Here is a 20,892-nt window from a genome sequence, read left to right on the forward strand (position 1 = left end):
CCCAAATCCACAGAGTACACATTTTTCTCAGCACCACATTGCACTTACTCCAGAATTGACCACATAATAGGCAGTAAATCACTCCTCAGCAAATGCAAAAGAATGGTATCCCAACAGTCTCTCAGACCACAGCACAATCAAATTAAAACTCAGGATTAAGAAAAGCACTCAAAACCGCACAATTACATGGAAACTGAACAACTTGCTCCTGAATGATGAATGGATAAACAATGAAATGAAGGCAGAAATAAGAATGTTCTTTGAAACCAACAAGAATGAAGACACAACATACCAGATCCTGTGGGACGCATTTAAAGCAGTATCTAGAGGGAAATTTATAGCAATAAATGCCCACATGAGAAACAAGGAAAGATCTAAAATTGACACCCTATTGTCAAAATTGAAAGAGCTAGAGGAGCAAGATAAAAAAAAACTCAAAAGCAAGCAGAAGACAATAAATAACTAAGATCAGAGCAGAAATGAAGGAGATAGAGACACAAAAAAACATTCAAAAAATCAATAAATCCAGGAGCTGGTTTTTTGAAAAGATCAACAAAATAGACTGCTAGCTAAACTAATAAAAAAAAAAGAGATAAGAATCAAATTGATGGAATAAAAAAAGATAAAGGGGAGATCACCACCGATTCCTTGGATCAAACTACCATCAGAGATTACTACAAACAACTCTATGCACATAAACCAGTAAATCTGGAAGAAATAGATAAATTCCTGGACACTTGCACATTCCCAAGACTAAGCCAAGACGAAGTTGAAATCCTGAATAGACCAATAACAAGGTCTGAAGTCAAGGCAGCAATTAATAGCCTACTGACCAAAAAAAGTCCAGATCCAGATGGCTTCACAGCCGAATTCTACCAGACACATAAAGAGGAGCTGGTACCATTCCTGTTGAAACTATTCCAAACAATAGAAAAAGAGGGACTCCTCCCTAACTCTTTCTATGAGACCAACATCATCCTGATACCAAAAATCTGGCAGAGACACAACTAAAAAAGAACACTACAGGCCAATATCCAAGATGAACATCGATGCAAAAATCTTCAATAAAATACTGGCAAACCAAATCCAACAGCACATCAAAAAGCTTATCCATCATAATCAAGTAGGTTCATCCTGGGGATGCAAGGCTGGTTGAATATATGCAAGTCTATAAATGTAATTCACCACATAAACAGACCCAAAGACAAAAAACACATGATTATCTCAATAGATGCAGAGGTGGCCTTCAATAACATTCAACAGCCCTTTATGCTAAAAACTCTCAATAAACTAGGTATCACTGGAACGTATCTCAAAACAATAGGAACTATTTATGACAAACCCACAGCCAATATCATACTGAATGAGCAAAAATTAGAAGCATTCCCTTTAAAAACCGGCACTAGTCAAGGATACCCTCGCTTACCACTCCTATTCAATGTAGTATTGAAACTTCTAGCCAGACCAATTAGGCAAGAAAAAGCAATAAAGGGCATTCAATTGGGAAAAGAAGAAGTCAAATTGTCTCCATTTGCAGATGACATGATTGTACATTTAGAAGACTCCATCATCTTAGCCCAAAACCTCCATAAGCTGATAAGCAACTTCAACAAAGTCTCGGGATACAAAATCAATGTGCAGAAATCACAAGCATTCCTATACACCAATAACAGACAAACAGAGATCCAAATCATGAGTGAACTCCCCTTTACAGTTGCAACAAAGAGAATAAAATAAGTAGGAATGAAACTAACAGAGGAGGTAAAAGATCTCTTCAAGGAAACTACAAAAAACTGATCAAGGAGATAAGAGGACACAAACAGATAGAAAAACATTCCATACTCATGGTTAGGAAGAATCAATACTGTGAAAATAGCCATACTGCCCAAAGTAATTTATAGATTCAATGCTGTCCCCATAAAGCTACCATTGACTTTCTTCACAGAACTGGAAAAAACCACCTTAAACTTCATGTGGAACCAAAAGAGAGCCCGCATAGCCAAAACAATCCTGAGCAAAAAGAACAAAGCTGGAGGCATCATGCTACCTGACTTCAAACTATACTACCAGAATACAGTAATCAAAACAGCATGGTACTGTACCAAAACAGAGATACAGACAAATGGAACAGAACAGAGGCCTCAGAACCAATGTCACACATCTACAGCCATCTGATCTTTGATAAACTGGACACAAGCAATGGGGAAAGGATTCCCTGTTTAACAAATGGTGTTGGGAAAACTGGCTAGCCATATGCAGGAAGCTGAAACTGGACCCCTTCCTACACCTTACACTAAAATGAACACCAGATGGATTAAAGAGTTAAACATAAGAACTAACACCATAAAAATCCTAGAAGAAAACCTAGGCAAACCATTCAGGACATAGGCACAGGCAAGAACTTCATGACTAAAACACCAAAGGCAATGGCAACAAAAGCCAAAATAGACAAATGGGATCTAATTAAACTGAAGAGCTTCTGCACAGCAAAAGAAACAATCATTAGAGTAAACTGGCAACAAAAAGAATGGGAAAAAATTTTTCGAAATCTGCCCATCAGACAAAGGGCTAATATCCAGAATGTACAAAGAACTAAAGTAGATTTACAAGAAAGAAACAAACCCATTCAAAAGTGGGCAAAGGATATGAACAGACACTTTTCAAAAGAAGACAAATATGTGACCAACAACCTATGAAAAAATGCTCATCATCACTGGTCATCAGAGAAATGCAAATCAAAACCACATTGAGATACCATCTCACGCCAGTTAGAATGGCAATCATTAAAAAATCTGGAGGCAACAGATGCTAGAGAGGATGTGGAGAAATAGGAACACTTTTACACTGTTGGTGGGAGTGTAAATTAGTTCAACCATTGTGGAAGACAATGTGGCAATTCCTCAAGGATCTAGAAATAGAAATTCCATTTGACCCAGCAATCCCATTACTGGGTATATACCCAAAGGATTATAAGTCATTCTATTATAAAGACACATGCACACATATGTTCACTGCAGTGCTGTTTACGATAGCAAAGACCTGGAACCAACCCTAATGCCCACTGATGACAGACTGGACAGGGAAAATGTGGTACATATACACTGAGGAATACTATGCAGCCATAAAAAATGATGAGTTCATGTCCTTTGTAGAGACATGATGAACCTGGAAACCATCATTCTCAGCAAACTGACACAAGAACAGAAAACCAAACACTTCATGTTTTCACTCATAGATGGGTGATGAACAATGAGAACACTTGGGCACAGGGAAGGGAACAACACTCACAGGGCTAGGTGGTGGGGTGGAGTGGGGGGAAGGGGAAGGAAGGGACAGTGTTGGAGGGGTGGGGAGGATGGGGAGGGATAACACTGGGAGAAACACTGGGAGAAATGCCTGATGTAGGCAACGGGGGGCGGGGGGAGGGAGGGTGGAGACAGCAAATCACCATGGCATGTATTTACCTATGCAACAATCCTGCAGGATGCAGGATGTGCACATGTACCCTAGAGCCCAAATACAGTTTAAAAAAATGTAATGAATGAAGTGAAACCAAATGTTCAAAAGAACAAAATAAATAAATGTCTGGTGATTCAAGGAAAGGCTAAAATAAAGCATATGAGTTACATGGACACCAGATCAAAATGAGTTCATGCAGAAAGTTTCTATTTTGTATACACAAACAAGATACAAATCCAGGCTGAGGTCTGCAGTTTGATTAGCCACCATTCTGAACTGAAAGTGCAAAAGCCTAAGTTCTGATCCCTGATCTGCTACTTGATAGCTACGATATTTCAGGCAAATCTTTTAACCTCTTTTGGTCCTAGAGGTGTTGGAATGGATGGTCCCTATTATTACTTTGATCTATCTTCCTTTTCAACTTTAAAATTGTAGGATCCCATGAAATGAAAATGCAAGGGTACAACATTACCATGTTATTGTAATCAGATGGGTCATAAGTGCTCTGTTTAAAAATTTTGTAGAGTTCCATAAATTCTTCACTCATCTCGTGGACTTGTCCATTTAAAATTGCCCCCTTGGTACCACCAAATTCCAGTCTTTCCAGCTTTTCAAATTCCAATGTAGTAACAAATATATCCTTTGTAAAAAACACCGTACAGTCAAGACCTTTCCACTATACTGAGCAAAAAAATAATATTTTAAAGTTTCAAATCAAGAGCATTTTCACATGTTCAAAATCAATGAGTCAATGGATACTTACATGACAGAAAATAATTATTAATTATTTAATTAAACAAAGTCATTGCTAATTTTTAAACTTACTCTCCCATGTTTATATTTATTAAAAATGAACTCTCACTGGCCAGGCGCAGTGGCTCACACTTGTAATCCCAGCACTGTGGGAGGCTAAGGCAGGAAGATTGCTTGAGCCCAGGAGTTCAAAACCGACCTGCAACAAGGCAAGACTCTGTCTCTACAAAACATGAAAAAGTTAACTAGGCATGGTGGCATGCACCTGTAGTCCCAGCTACTTGGGAAGCTGATGTGGGAGGATCACTTGAGCCCAGGAGGTCAAGGCTGCAGTGAGCTATGTTCATACCACTGCACTTCAGCCTGGGTGACATTATGAGATCCCATCTCTTAAAAAAAGAAAGAAAAGAAATAAAACTATCTCTCAGTATAAGCAATGTCTAATTCACCATAGCTAGACATATAACTCCCCCAATTTGATATCCTCCTAAAAGTAAGTCAGATCCCCAGATAGTATTCAAAACTCCTATTTTCATCACTCCATACTTCGTGGTGAGTCAGCTGGTTTATTGAAAGTGAGCTCAGGAAAGTGTTAATGAAGGGATATGTAAGCTGTCCTTCATTAGGTATGTCACATTCAGAGACATAAAAGACATTCAGGCTCATTTAAGTGATTATAAGAATTCTCAAGACATAAAGCTCTATTTTGAATGGAATAAAACAAATTTTGTATCAATGACAAAGCCCAAAATTCTTAGAGGTTTACAAAGAATATAAGGCAGTGTCATCAATTTAAACTTAAAAAAAAAATCTTAGCCAGTAGGCACGATACAAGTATGTGTGTGTTGTGTTTAATTGTTGGTTTTAAGGTATTTGAAAATTTTTATACAGAGTGCATATTTCCATGTTTTGTTTTTTTACCAATAGTTTTAATATTTTTGTAGTATAGCATATATACATATGCTAAAAATTAATGTGATAATTTAAATTATCCAATGGGTTTTAGGGTGTGAAATACCAATTTTAAGCATTAAACATATAAAATAAAAAGTGGATTTATTTATAGAGGATTAGTTTACTGCTTCCTGATTTACAGCTCCATCCAGAGGATTAGTGAATCCTAAGTCAAGAGTCACTGATATATAAAAAGATTTACTTATACTCAGTGTAATAACAGAATCAAAAATGAACTTTTAAAAATTCAAATTAAAGCTTTAAAAACCACCCTTGTATCATCACAGCATTGGCCTGCTGAGCTCTTGATGAGAAGCACTGAGAAAGGGGAACTCCATCTATGACATAAACAGTTCCATGAATCATGTGAAAAGCTACGAGCTTTATAAATCCACCTTCAACATAAATAAATAAAAAAAATTAATACCTCTATTTTCATTAAACGATCAAGAAACTTGTCAAATCTGCAAAACACCAGATGAGACTGGAAATCCCACAGTCTCAGCTTCTTACTTCCTGTAAAATAGCTTGCCAATTTTTTCCTATAGTTGAAAAATGAGTTTTTGAAAGTCTTTAAGATGTTAACAGCCACCTGAACCTTTTCCAGTGACTCTTCTATTTCTCCCTTCAAAAGGTCCTCAGGTGAAAGGTAAGCTATTGCCTAGGATTTAATGAAAGGGAACAGTGATCAAAATTGTGTATAATAGTTTTTCCCTGCAACTGTCTCTGTTTCAAAGAATTATTTTTAAATGCCAGTATCTAAAGTTGGGCCAGCAATGCTGAGAAAAAGAAAGCACAGACTCTAGAAATTCAGCTAGTTGGATTTCAATAGCATACTTGTATACATTAGAGTTATATGGAAGAGACCTTACTATTTCTGGATTTTTACATTCTAGCAACAACTAAATTGTTGCTAAGCCTCATTATATGACAACTGTCATGGAATTTGCATAAGTGTGCCTGCCAGCAAATATTCTGAACAATCATTTTCTCATATAAAGAATACATAAGCCAGCCAAGTAAATCTATCAGAACATGAATTTTAAAAAATATGCTCACTTTACCTAGTAGTTCAGGGTCACTTGCAAAGAGAAAGAGCTGATTAGTAGTGTTCGACAGTGGAAATTCCTTCAGGTTAGCACACTTCTCTTCTAGGGGGCTTAAGCATAGGACCTACAATCTAGCTGACATGTGCCATATGAGCTAGTTTTGAATACAGGGAAAGAAAGAGAAGAGAAGGAAAAAATAAAAAGAAAGGACTAGAAGATCCATGTAGCACTGGTCAAACTCTGATGGGACCGTTCAACACTCCCAATTTCTTCTCTCTTCATATTTGGTATAAACATTCAGAATTTCCCTCTTCAAGGACCAAGAGCCTCTGCACTCTGAAGGTTTTTTGTATGCTTCCTTTTCCTAATGCATCTTAACGTTGTATAAAGTATAGGTTTAGTTTGTGTGCCTTCAAGTTTGTGGATGCTCAGAAAGTTTTTCAAGATGTCCATGGAGAATGTAATGAAAGCCCTCAGTTCAAAAGAGCAGAGGGAAGCACTTCTTCCCTAAATGTACTCATATGACCTTTCATTTATGAAAAGTTTTACATGCAATATAGATTCTGTGCCATGAATTTGTAAAGCCATAAGAAAATCAAACATTTAGTGTCTAAAACCCCTACTGAGTAGACTCCTTCCCAATCTATGCTCTTATTTCCCAGGTTAGATAGAAAATTAACCTTCACATGAGGGCTGCTATAATAGCAAATAATTCAGGACAGTGAAGGAAACCATCAGGAATCCCTTAGCATTGTGAATTTCAAAACAGCAACACTTCGGCATGGCATAAGGTGTATTCCATTTACCTTTATCTCTATGTATTCTTCAGAGTAAATGTGTTTTTTTAGGAAGCTGAAAAATCTACGGCAATGACACAATGTTTTGCTTGAGTGGCCCCTTGTTTCAGCAGCCCCCATTACCTAATTACCTGCATTTAAAGTAATGTCCCTGGAACAAGCCATGTTTAATGTTTATTCCTGTGCTTCCTGGCTGGCCCTCACATAGATGAGATAATCATGACCAACGAACCTCCTGTTCATACAGCCCACTGTCGGATAAGGCCTCCTAAGGCAGGTTATAGTACTTAATGTCCTAGATTAAAACACCCAGTCTGTCTCCTTGCATGGGGAGGCAGTGTGTGTGAGAGAAAAAGCATGACTGAGGCAGGGGCTGGCTATGACCCTGCTAGAGGCCACGAACTACTTTTGTGATAGTAGCTAAGTTGTCTCAGAGGATCTATTTCCTTAGCTGAAAAATTAGGGAAATGAATTAGGTGAACCTCAAAATCCCTTTTAGCTTGTAAATTCTAAATTCTTTTCTAACTCTTACACTACCCCCTCTGGAACATGACAACTATACCAGCTTTATCATCTCATACTTAATGGTACCAGCACAAACAATCAAGAAGCCACGGGAATTAGGATGAACTTGTCCCCCTTCAGAGGTCTTATAAACTAAAATACTACTAATCAACTTATTTCTCAATAAGCTAATGATCAATTAACCAATTTACAAATGATATTGTTTGTTGGAGGCTTGTTTCCCTGCTGCTGCTTCTCTATTCTTTTGCATGTATTTTTATGCACTGTTATTTTAGCTCACACTCTACTCCATGCTCCACTACTCAGACTTAAACTTGTCCTCATGTATGGTATTACAGGTGACAATGTCTACAATAGAATACACCAAGCCAGGGAATAGACAGGTGGTGGCTAGAGTGATAATGCACACGAGGACCAGGGAGCAGAGTCAGGTTACCAGAGAAGAAAGGCAAGGCATTAAGACCCCATTACCAAAGCCTGTGCTAGCATGCAAGGTGAACAGGTGATACCTTTTATATGTCTGGCCTAAATGATGATGTTAATGGTCACTGCTAAAAAAAAAAGAAAAGAAATACATTTGTTTTTAAAGTAACAAAGGGTTTCTGACTCTGGCATTCCAGCCATAGGGTGAGGCAGATAACGAAACTCAGTGAGATAGATCAGAAACAACAGTAAACAGTGAAGGTCACGGTCACCTAGACAGCACCTGTTTCACCTAAAGGGGCATCTGAAGCTGTAGTTACTGGCTATACCAGTGGGGATGGCACAACCACTGTGGCAAGGTCTGTGAGTTTTCAGTGGAGGCTGAAAAGCTGGCATTTAAATAAGATCTAACCAGTTTAAGTATTAACAACAATTTTTTAATTAAAATATACAAAACAAAAACACTGCATTGATCTTTGGACCAAATGAGCTGATAGCATCTTTAGCTTATGACCTCTAATATATAACATGGGAAGGGTTCAAATTTTCACAAAAGCTTGATCAATAAATTCATGAAAGCAAAGAACATGTAGGTGACAAGAGGAAATACAATTATAAAAGCATAAAATGTGCAATCACACATAACATGCAAGGTACAAATTTTAAAACGTGTTACCACTGGATACCCAATAAATAACCCCAAATTTTTTTAAAGATGGCAATGCTCAAAGTTGACAGGTCATAATAAAACCTTTTACACATAGATAATAACAATGCAATTGATGTAACCTTTTAGAAAATAATTTGTAAGCATAAGTATTTCTCAAAAGACATGAAAAGATTATACCCTTATAGGAATTTATAGTAAGCCAATTATTCAAGTCTAAAGAGGGGATCTTTGTATAGTTTTCTGCGTGTTGTTTATAATCAAGGAGGCTGGAAGCAACTTAAATATACAGCAATAACAAAATCATCTTTCAGGAAGTTACTAAAAATTGTATGATAAAATGTATAAATATATGTAAGTTTGGGAGGAAGGAAAAATAAAAAATGCTAAATAATAGGATGAGAAAACTGTAGGACCATTTCCATTGTTCCAACATTATGCAATGAGAATATTTTACAATTATCATTAGCATACCATGTATAAGGCCACATTTAGAAATAAAACAACTTATTTTAAAATATGGAACATGGTAGAATGGGTAAAAACTCTTTTGACTCACTAGGTTGGAGAATTATCTTATCTGGGCTTCAGTTTTTTAATTGGAAAATGAAGCTACTAATAATACCTATGTCATAGTGTTGCTATGAGGATTTAAATTTTGAATTTTTGTAAAGGGCTTGGGAAAGCTTCTGAACAAAGTAACTCTGTATAGTGTTTGTTAAATAACTATATAAAAGTAGTAAAACTGGGGAGTGGAAGTCAGTGTTTCAGGGAACCAGCTATGGAAATTGACTAATTGCTAATTTTTGACTCCTAACATGTTGGGCGTATTTACCACAAAGTCTGAAATCTGCCATTTATAGAATCAAAGAAATCAGGTCAATGAAACCTTTGGACAGAAACCAGAACTAAGGAACAAGAGAGGCTGCATTATTTTATCAGGAGCTTGGCAGACTCTGGCTATTGACTGACTAGAGGCCAGGGATAAAAAGTTTACAGGCTTACAGTAACCAGGACTTAAAACAAGTCACCTATGCCAACAAATGGTGTCCTCTGTGATTTAAATATTAACAAGGATTTGCAGTGAGATAGTTTCAATTATTCTCAAAATGAGAAATAGGTCACTAAAAAGAAGTTTGGGGGAAGTGGTGGTTATAGTTTTTGGCCCTGCAACACGGATTGTGGTGTTTTACATAGAGACCCAAGCCATTATGGGAACCTGCTTCACAAGAGTTTTAAAAAAAAGACCTAAGCCCAGGGAACCTGCTTTAACAAAAGAGCAAAGCTGAGTTTGCACAACAGAGAAACAGAAATTGAACAAAACCAGAGGAGATGGGTGTAAAATATAGCAAGGAATCGACCTGATGTTATCGCCTACCAACAGCTGCAACTAGCCTGTAAGTTGATAGTTTGGGTAGAACAACAAAAGGCAACTAACATTTACTAAGCCTCGATTTAATACCAAGCACTACACAGGGCATTTCACTCAGGTTATTTTTTTAATCCTCACTATAGCCATGGAATAGGCATTATCCCCACTGACAGATGTGGAAACTGAGGAGTAATTTAACCTCCCTTATTTGGGTTAATTAGGTTTGAATCCAGGTTGCTCTGGGTCCAAAGCCTTTCCCACACACCACTCCATCTTTTCAGAATGAGAGAGAGAGAAGAAAAATATTAACACCACAATCTCATACTCCAGAGACTCTAAGCTGCAAGTCTGCACACCTGTCCTCTGGTCTGGCTTTCCTCCTAACTTCTCTGGGAAATTGAGCAAATAACATCATTTTTCAAGACTCAGTAAGTCTCAGTTAATTCATTTGAAAAATACCTGAATTGTGTCCTTTCAGACTGATTTATTAAAAGCCTAACTCCCAAAGTGACCATATCTGGATATAAGCTCTTTAGGAGGTAACTGTGATTAAATGAGGTTATAAAGATGGGACCTTAATCCATTAGGACTATGGTCTTATAAGAGGAAGATGGCCAAGTGAGGACACTGTGAGAAGGCAGCCAGTCACCAGCAAGCCAGGAAGAGGGCCCTCAGCAGAAGCTGAGCTCGCTGGCACTCTTAGCCTTTCAGCTTCTAGAACTGTGAGAAAATAAATTTCTGACGTCTAACCTACCCAGTCCATAGTATTTTGCTATGGTGGCCTGAGCAGACTAAGACACACCTCCCAATAAGAACCACTGGATTATGTAGCACCCATGTATTCTTTAGCTCTCATATTATATAATACCCTCTGGAATTGTGGACATGGAAGAATCTGCATTAACATAGACAGGATGAGAACACAGAGGGAGGTGGTCCTTTTTTTCTTTTTTTATAACATTTTGCAGGTTGAGTAAGGAATAGAGAAACAATTATAGTAGAGATTTTAAAAGATTAACAATGAATCAGAATTCTTTCAATACCATTCTACTACTATATTTTTTAGGATTTTCTTTTTGCCAGATGCTCTTAACTTACCACACTTTCCAAAAGTCTTTTATCAGCCAGTGTTTCTGTGAAAACTGAAGGGAAGGCTACAAAGAAGGTACTATACATGCCTGTCTTTTACCAGAAGCTGGCTTAAAGCTTTTTGAAGAAAGGTACAAATATTAAACAAAACCCAGTGACAACTAGTCCTTTGACTGTATCTGACTTATTTTCACAGCTTCCTGCCATTTAGGATTAAAAATTTACCCAGGCTTTGTTACCATAAATGTCCTTTCTGAAAAAAGAAGAAGAAAAATGGTGTCCTTACCATGTACTGGATTATGCTTCACTAGTCTAGTAAAACCTACCTCACAGCATCGATTCTTATTGTTCCTGTTTTTTGATGCTTCATACCTGGTTAATGAAGAGGTTACAAAACTCTTGCAATAAAACTATAACCCGAGTAGGGGTATTATAAAACTTGGAATGACTCCAGATCAGACAGATGGTATGAAATAATGGAGCGATTAATACGCGGGTCTGTGGGAATTCCGTCTCCTGGAGACATTGGATGTGTCTTCTCAGAGGTCTCAGGTAAAGTTCCACATCTTGGGCTTCGAGGAGGGCTGAAAGCAAAGAACCATCATTAATGTGATTCCATCTTTTCTTTTTCTAAATTAACTTTACATGTAAGAGAGAGCCATAGAAAACAACATGGCCACACTTAAATGTTGTCATAGTTCCCTTTATATTACTTATCCTACAATCTACACATGAGCAATTTGGAAGACCTTAGACACTGTCCATCTGTAACTCAGTCATTTGGGAGAGCAATGATCTAGCTACCCATATAGCATAAATAAATCATGGGAAAACCCAAGGGGAAAATACCCTTGGAGTCCAAAGAAATTTCCTCAACCCCATGGAAACTGTGAGAATAAAACCTCTCTGCAATGTTCTCACTTTATGGTTTGGATTACAAACTTCATCAATAGAATCTTAATTCCTTCTAGGAACTTGGTATGAGCACAATTAAATTGTTTACTGACCCATTCCAGTTTCCTATGAGAGTAGCTCATGCAATGATTGAGGAAAAAAACACATCATTAATAAAGTTTTATCTTAAAATTGTTAAGTATGGTGATCAAAGTATTTTGAAACTCCGAAGAGGTGAGGTTGTACAACATCATGAATGCACTAACACTTGAATGAATTATATATTTTAAAATTAATTTTGTTATGTAAATTTTATTTTAGTAAAACAAATGTTAAGCATGGTAAAGAAATACTTTTTGAAAATGCTAGAGAGAGCCAGGTGCAGTGGTTCATGTCTGTAATCCCAGCACTTTGGGAGGATTAGTTGAGTCCAGGAGTTCGAAACCAGCCTGGGCAACATAGCCAGACCCCGTCTCTACAAAAAACTTAAAAATTAGCTGGACATGGTGGCAAGCACCTGTGGTCCCAGTTCCTCAGGAGATTGAGGTGGAAGGATCACTTGAGCCTGGGAGGTGGAGACTGCAGTAAGCCATGATCACACCACTGCACTTCAGCCTGGGCTACACAGCAAGACTGTCTCCAAAAAACAAAGAGGAAAAAAAAAAAGAAAATGCTATAGATATGAATAAATATTTACATATTTAACTCTTACTAATGACTGCTTAACTGAATCCAAAATTTTATCTTGCTTAGCACTGGTCCTTTTAATATACCTTAAATGGATCTCCATGAGACTCCATTTTGTTCCCAAGACTGTAAATACCCTTGACTAATTGAGAACAGATTTTATTATCAAAGTAGGGAACAAAGTCAAGTAAATTCTAGCTCTTGGTGTTAACCCAAAAGACTTGTGCCGAAAACAAAAACAAAAAAAAAAAAAAAAACCTGCTAAATTTTGTCACCGGGAGTCAGGGATGCACCCAGCCACTTGATGTGTAACCAGTTAATCTGTCTGTGTAACAATGAAGTCCTGAGAAGAAAGAGAATGTTCAGGAATTATTTTCTTTCCAGATGTACTCATATCTTGACATTGGTGTTTTTGTCAATGTTTATGTCAAAATAAATGTGTTTAGTAGGTAAGTGCCCTTAAATATTAAATGTCCTTAAAATGTGATCAGCATGTCTGGTGACTTCACAATGCCTGAAGTATGTCTTTAAGAAGAGCCTTCTTCCTCCAATTTGACCATGGGATTGGGCCACTCGTTCTATTGAGAACCGTTTTTTTCCTGAATCTCCAGGCCACACACACACATAAGGCTCAGAGGATCCCTGGGATTCATTCCCATATAGAAGCTGTATCCAGAGAAAATTGTAATCCTATGCTAACACAGAAAAAAAAAATGCCCACAAGTTCTATTTATTGAAGCATACTTACTATGTGCCCAGTACCTAGTATAATGTATATGCTGTCCCTAACTCAGTGGTTCTCAACCGGGAGAAATCTTGCCCCCAGGGGACATTTGGCCATGTCTGGAGACATTTATGATCATTACAACAGAGATGGAGCCAGCAGGTAAAGGCCAGAGATACAGCTAAACATCCTACAACATGTAACATGGCCTCCCACCACAAAAATTATCTAACCCAAACTGCTGATTGTGACAAGATTGAGAAATACTAAATCCACATAGCAATTCTTCAAGGAAGGTGTTAACAGGCCAATTTGGCCGATGAAAAACCAGAGGCTGAGCAAGTTTAAAATGCTCAGTTAGTGGAGTTGGGACAGGAATTCAGATCTTACAGAGCGCCTACTGCGTATATTCCTCCTTGTGCCCTTTTTAAACAGAATTCATGCAGAAAACCCTAGAGATGTATTAAAATATTTTTGAGGGAAATTTTAAGTATTTTCTAACTTTCCAAATGTCATGTAGGAAAAAGATCAAAAGAACCTTTTTAATGTTAGAAACAAAAGAAGTTACTTGTCCATATTATCTCTAAATGTATTATTTAAAACCTCAGTATCATGTATATCCAGAAGTAAATGCTTATACATGCACAAAGGAACATAAACAGAAATCAAGAAACTGAGCAGAGCTGTCATCTCTGGGTGGGGCTGAAACTAGATAGTGAGAGAACAAGGATGGTGAGAAGACTTTCAACTGGATATCACTTTATGATTCCTGGTTGTAACAACATGCATGCATGGTCTATTCAAAATTCAACAAACCAACCATCCACTCCATACATTTAATCTTTACCAAAACTTCAACGATGGCTTTGAGTGTTTGCAAGCTAAATAACTGGTAGGTATCAAGGACACTCAGAGAGCTGAACTGGTGAATAACTAGACTTATCATAGCCCAATCTGTTGATTGGAAAACCTCTATTCAGAGTTTTTTTTCCCCCTTTGCTAAATACTGAAGTCCTTACTCCTCCACAAACATTCTAATTAAAACTTCAATCTGGAGCCATTTTGGCAGGTATCTACTATATACCAGATAAACTAAAAGTAGTTTAGTATGGGCGAAGAATAAAGTCCAAAGGGTGAGATGAATTTATCATTAGAAGAGCCAAAAGCAATCACTCCACAAACACGGCGGAAAGGTAAATGTCAAGGCCAAGCAAGCAGGGGCTGGATCATAAGCAGATGGAGATACTAATGCCAGGTTGAGTAACAAGAGTCTTACCATTTTCCACAGCCAGAAAAGTGTCCTTCAGAGTAGGAAAATAGCTGCTTTGCTTAGTTTTCAGGATCTTAACCATTTTGAGTACGATAGGTGCCTGAAGCTAAGTTAAAGGGCGGGGGGAGGGGGGGAATAACTTTAATAAATATAAACTTGATTACTAAATACATGCATTCTGTAATAAAATACTGAAACTCTATTTCACTCACAAGACAATATTTAACATTCAAAGGTGTATCTGGTTTCAACTTGAAAATTATTTTTAAAAATACATTTTCCTCTTAGGCTTGTATTTTATTTTGCATTTTAGTTTTTGAATTTAAATTTTTAAAGTCAATTTATATATTATTAGATGTGACAGTTGAATGTCAACTTGATTGGACTGAAGGATGTGAAGTATTATTCCAGGATGTGTCTGTGAGGTGTTGCCAAAGGAGATGAACATTTGAGTCAATGGGCTGGGCCAGGCAGACCCACCCTCGGTCTGGATGGGCCACCACCTAATCAGCTGCCAGTGAGGCTAGAATCAAATGGGCAAGAGAAGATGGAGGAGCAGATGTGCTGAGTCTTCTGGCCTACATCTTTCTCCCATGCTGGATGCTTCCTGCCCTTGAACATCAGACTTCAGCTTTTGGACTCTTGGACTACACCAGTGGTTTGCCAGGGGCTCTTCGGCCTTTGGCCACAGCCTTAAGCCTGTACTGTCAGCTTCCCTACTTTTGAGGTTTTGGGACTCAGACTAATCCACAACTGGCTTCCTTACTCCTCAACTTACGGACGACCTATTGTGGGATTTTACCTTGTGATCATGTGAGTCAATTCTCCCTAATAATCTGCCTTTATACATACACATAACCTATTAGTTCTGTTCATCTAGAGAACCTAGTATATTATATATGTAAAATATTAATTTTTCCACATAAAATTTCTGTTCAGAAAATCTTCAAAAGACATGTAAATGGACATCTTCACTTTTAGAACCTTAAGTAAGTAATTTGTATGGCAAGCACCCAGCAGAGGAACCAAAGTTAGTTCTTCCAAAGCTGTGTCTCTCTACCAAGCAAGACTTCACTCCTTCCCAATCAATTAAATTGACTCATGAAATTTTCCAGTCTTCAACATTTCCCTGGGAAAGTAATCCTCTTCCAGGGGAGCCCAATGTTTCCAACCATCTCAAATGCTGGCAAAATATTCTGGTAAAGACAAAGTTACTTTAAATTAATGTCAAAAGTACATACCATACACACAGAACTCTAGAATAAGAAAAGGCAGACCAGTACATCATGCAAAGGCAGTGTGTTAAATCTTTAAAACTAGGTCAGTGCTGCTCAGGAGACTTTGCTAACTTAATTTACAATTTCTAGGGCTATCTGCTTACTTGATCATGAATGCATGACAGATTTTCTCTCCTCCTCATCCAGAAATCTAGCTCTTCTTGAGGAGTCAAGTGAAGACCATTCAACAAAGGCTGCACTGAATCTTTTTCTACAACTTCCTGGATTTGATGTGACCATTTTATAACCATAGATTCAATTGCATGAAGTATTATCCTTTCATTTGACTGTGGCCTACAAACATTAAAATAATAAAATAATTCAAAGATGAATCATTGTAGCCAAAGACAGGATTTTAATAGTTATTTTATACATCCATAAACTAGTTTTCTAAAAATAAATTCTTCAAAATCCATTATTTTTATGGTCCTGATCTGAGTTGTGAGGTTATGTTATTCTGTCACTGACATGTCTCTAACCTTAAATGTTGTTAAAGAATTATCATATACTCAAAAACCATTTACTAAAGGAACATTGTTATTGACATCACAGCAATTACTACAGTTTGCTTTTTGTGCAATTTGCTTTTTAAAAGCATTCTTTGAAAGGAAATAATACACATTTCTGTACTTATTTTTAAAATACCATGTAGTTGTAATTCTCTATTTGCTAATGGGTTTGCTAGAGGTGTGATATTAAATGGGTAGGCTGACTTTCCATTTTACTTTATTATTTTATTTCATTTGTAGAGACAAGATCTCACTATGTTGCCCAGGCTAGTCTTGAACTCCTAGGCTCAAGCAACCCTCCCGCTTCAGCCTCCAAAGTGCTGGGATTACAGGTGTGAGCCACCATGCTGGCCTGGGTCTTCATTTTCATATCCAGTATATACTGTGTTGTTACGTACTTGTTCTCTGAATAATTCTGATCCAGGTTGATCTTTCCTGCAACAGTGGGAATTGGTAGAAGAGTTCTTCTAGACATTTTGCCCCTAAAAATATACATCTTATTTTTCATGATTTCTATGTGATATTCCATATCTTGTGAAGTAAAATAGGACCAGGACTTATGGTTGTTCTTATTAGAAAGAATCGGCAGTAAAATCTAGAGAAAGAGAAACATTGTTAAAAGCAGTTAAATTAATTTACAGACAATGCATTCCTTCAAAGATTTTCTTGTCATAGAAAATTGGCAACAAAACCACCCAATTTCATAAATATCATCCAATGATACCAAATATACAAAGAGAGGACGAAGTCAGTGACCCATTGAGACTTAATCAATTAGACATAAATTCTGTCAAAGTGGAATTAGCATATTGGCTGTTCATTCATTTATCCATTTATCAAACATTTGTGGGGTTCCCAATAACTCAAACACTGCATGAAATAAGCAGCCACGTCAAGCAAGTAAACTGCCCTTACAATGCAAACTGAGCATGCTGGCAAGCACATTAATGAAAACAACCTTTCTGAATCATATGGAAGCTAGAAGTAAATTAATCTTCTTAAGCTGGGATGTATGACATCCCAGCAGATTAAAGTTTGGATAGTCAGAAAGATGTTATTCAGACACATGGACCGGAGGGACCATATTCAGAAATCCTCCTACCATTAAATGGGAAACATCAGTGAAACTCTGTGAAAACTCTGAAAAAGTATTTTTCGTATTCCCAGAGCCTGGCATGTATTACATGATTAACAAGAGAATGCTGCATTAATGAAGATGGTCTCTTGCCTTCCCTTCGAGTATCTATTCATTTTAAACATTTTTTTATTTTTCTGATATATACAATCTGTCCAGTTTATAAACATTTTACTATAAAACTTGAATTAGCCACATGCTCAGAAAGTATTTATTCTACCCTTGTAGAGCTTAGTTTGATGATACAATCTTCTAATTAACTAAAAACAAGCTGAAAATTCACTTTCATTTTTGAATGGTGTTAAAACAAATGTCTCCAAATGTTATTATTATCTTTTCCTACTTAGCACCCATTACATGTAAAGCTAGTAATAGATTAGTACAAAATAGTCCCTGCCCTCAGTGAGCTCAGTAGTGAGGTCCTGGAATTATGACCCTCAAGGTAAGAACTGCCACGATTAGAGGTATGTCCAGGATGTATATGAAAACATAGGAGAAATACCTGTCTCTGGAAGAGAACAGTATTGAGACAGACTTGCAGAAAAGCCGTTTCTTGGTTTGAATCTTTAGGATGAAAGAATAGGGCAAGGCAGGTGTTATGGTGTGAATATGTACCCTCCAAAAATTCATATATTTAAATCCTAACCCCCAAAATGATGGTATTAGGAAGTGGAGTGTTTGGAAGGTGATTAGTCATCAGGGCAGAGTCCACATAAATAGGATTAGTGTCCTTTATAAATAAGCCCAATGGAGCTTGTTCACCCCTTCTACCATGAGAAGACATAGCAAGAAGGGGCAGTCTACAAACCATGAAGCCGCCCTCAGGTATCTGAATTTACTACTGCCTTGATCTTGGACTTCCACCTCCAGAACTATGAGAAATCAATGTCCGGTGTTAATACGCCACCAAGTCTGCAGTATTTTGTAGCAACCTGAACAGAGTAAGGACAGCAAGCATTCCAGAAACCAGAGCACTGATAACATCATGGGGGTTCAGGGAGTATGGTGCTTGTAGGAAACTGCCAGCTTGACCGTCTGGAAGTAGAGCCAGCATCTCTAAGAGAAATAGCAACACTCAGGCTGTGAGGAAAGCAGAGGCAGTTTGTGAAGAACTTTACAAACAGGCTGAAGAGTTTAGGTTTACGCAAATTAACATAAAAATAGAAAAACCAAATACTGTATGATTTTTTTTTTTTTTTTGAGAAAGAGTCTTGCCCTGTCATTGACACTGAAGTACAGTGGCAAGATCTTGGGTCACTGCCACCTCCATGTCTCCTGGGTTCAAGTGATTCTTCTGCCTCAACCTCGCAAGTAGCTAGGATTACAAGCATGTGCCATCATGCCCAGTACTTTTTGTATTTTAATAGAGATGAGATTTTGCAATGTTGGCCAGGCTTGCCTTGAACTCCTGGCCTCATTATCCTGCCCACATTGACTTCCCAAAGTAGTAGGACTATAGGTGTGAGTAACTGCACCCAGCCATACATGTTCTCACTTATTAATAACTGGGAGCTAAACACTGAGTACACATGGATACAAAGAAAAGAACCAGACAGACACTGTGGCCTTCTTGAGGGTGCAGGGTGGGAGGAGGATGAGGACTGAAGAACTACCTATTGGATACTATGCTGATTACCTGGTTAACAAATTATCTGTACACCAAACTCCCATAACACACAATTTACCCATGTAACATACTTGCCCATGTACCCCTTGAATCTAAAATAAAAATTGGAAAGGAAAAAGAAGTGTAGAATTGTTGGGGTGAACATGCATTACCTATTGGGAAACTGTTTTCTGGATTAAATCCCTGATATCAAAAGCTTTTTCTTAAAGTCAGGCTCAAAGAAAATTAAAGTTATTCAACATTTCTAACATACTGGGTACTGTTTCAGACTTTATTTACTATTGTGAGAAAATATTTTAAAGGGTCCATTTTCAAGGCATGATAAATCGAAGTACTGGCAGCCAGCCTGCAGATGTGATAAACTGCATGGCTCATGCACCTAGAGAGTCACAAAAAACAAACAGAATGTAGAGAGAGGATGGGTCAGCCCCTAAAATGGAGGAAAGTTTCGTTATTGGGAAATGGAAACTTAAGCGGAGAAAGGGACTAGGGTATAACCTCATAAGCGGGATAATGAAACTTAGGCAACCTTTGGGAGAATTGGAACCCCATAGTACTCAACTAATATGGAACTGGAAGAGGGACTTGCATGCTAAGAGACAAATGACCTCCTATAACTGCCCTGGGTGTGCCTGCCTGCCAGACACCCAATCTTGCAAGACCACCATTCAAAGTCTTGCTTCCACTGTTCTTCACACCCTTTCTTTGGGTTTGGACAGGTAAATGTGTTTCTCAGAAACCTGGGAGCTTGTCCAGGATCTCTGTGCCTGTGTGGAGTGGGAATCCAGCTGACAGTGAAAACATGCCCCACCTGATTTTGGTGGCCGGCTCTGTCTGGATGTCCTGGCTCCTTGCAGAGGCCATAAACAAACACAAGACTCTTACTCAGGTGGCAGCGGAGGCGACACAGGGAGAAAAGCAGGCACCACAGCAACCAAGCAATCTCATGCACAAACCAAGGGAGGAAAATTGGACTCTTAAGTACTGCCTTAGAGGCTGGGCATTTTCAGAGGTCAAGTGTGTATAAATGAGATGTATCCTAGATACGAAGCAAATGCAGAGTCCCAATCCCAATCCATGATTTGGTTCTACCATGAGGAAAATGTCCCGAGACAGTTAGGCAAAGCAATTCTCAGGGTGTGCAAGGAACCTCCAGTGGGAGGTGGGAGGTGGTGGAGTACACAGGAAGAAGCTTGGACACAAAGACTGATCGAAAATGGGAAACAGAAATTCTAGGCCTATGGGCCAAAAAAAGACAGAGCCAAAGAGACTCCTGCTGACATTCCCCCAGACAGTCCTTTGGGGAGAATGCTGCAGGTTTGGAGGGACAACCCTCGAACCAGGGAGAAGAGAAGAGAGAAGAGCAAAAGATGATAAAGTATTGCTGTTTATCTGGTCCAAAGACCCAATTCCTAAGCCTGTGGTCTTTTGGGCTAAACTTAGTTCAGATAAAAGTTGGGTGTAGCAAGCTTTAATTCTCTATTTGAACAATGAAACCCCAATCTCACAAGAAGAGATGGGTTATGCTCTCTGCTGGATCAAGGCATTGGTCTCCATGTTTCCCTTCAAAAAAGAAGAAAAAAGCTTCATAAAAAGCCCTCACCTAGTGGAAAGCCCTGGGACCTTTGTCATGCCTGCCCTTCCATATATCTCCCAAAACAGAGGACAGAAAGATCAAGGG

At 38.1% G+C, this 20,892-nt stretch overlaps 1 protein-coding gene across 1 annotated transcript in view; it reads right to left on the reverse strand.

The window, feature by feature from the left end:
• Positions 1-20,892, reverse strand: part of DNAH11 (dynein axonemal heavy chain 11) — a 426,042-nt gene that overhangs the window by 387,343 nt on the left and 17,807 nt on the right. Inside the window, exons 3-8 of the mRNA XM_035253682.3 lie at positions 16,848-17,044; positions 16,045-16,234; positions 14,670-14,769; positions 11,461-11,672; positions 5,594-5,827; positions 3,932-4,099 (exon numbers count right to left, since the gene is read on the reverse strand). Of these exons, the coding sequence (XP_035109573.3) occupies positions 3,932-4,099; positions 5,594-5,827; positions 11,461-11,672; positions 14,670-14,769; positions 16,045-16,234; positions 16,848-17,044 (1,101 nt within the window). The remainder of the gene's footprint in view (positions 1-3,931; positions 4,100-5,593; positions 5,828-11,460; positions 11,673-14,669; positions 14,770-16,044; positions 16,235-16,847; positions 17,045-20,892) is intronic.

The sequence above is a fragment of the Callithrix jacchus genome, chromosome 11 (assembly GCF_049354715.1).
Source record: "Callithrix jacchus isolate 240 chromosome 11, calJac240_pri, whole genome shotgun sequence".
Classification (NCBI taxonomy): Eukaryota; Metazoa; Chordata; class Mammalia; order Primates; family Cebidae; genus Callithrix; species Callithrix jacchus.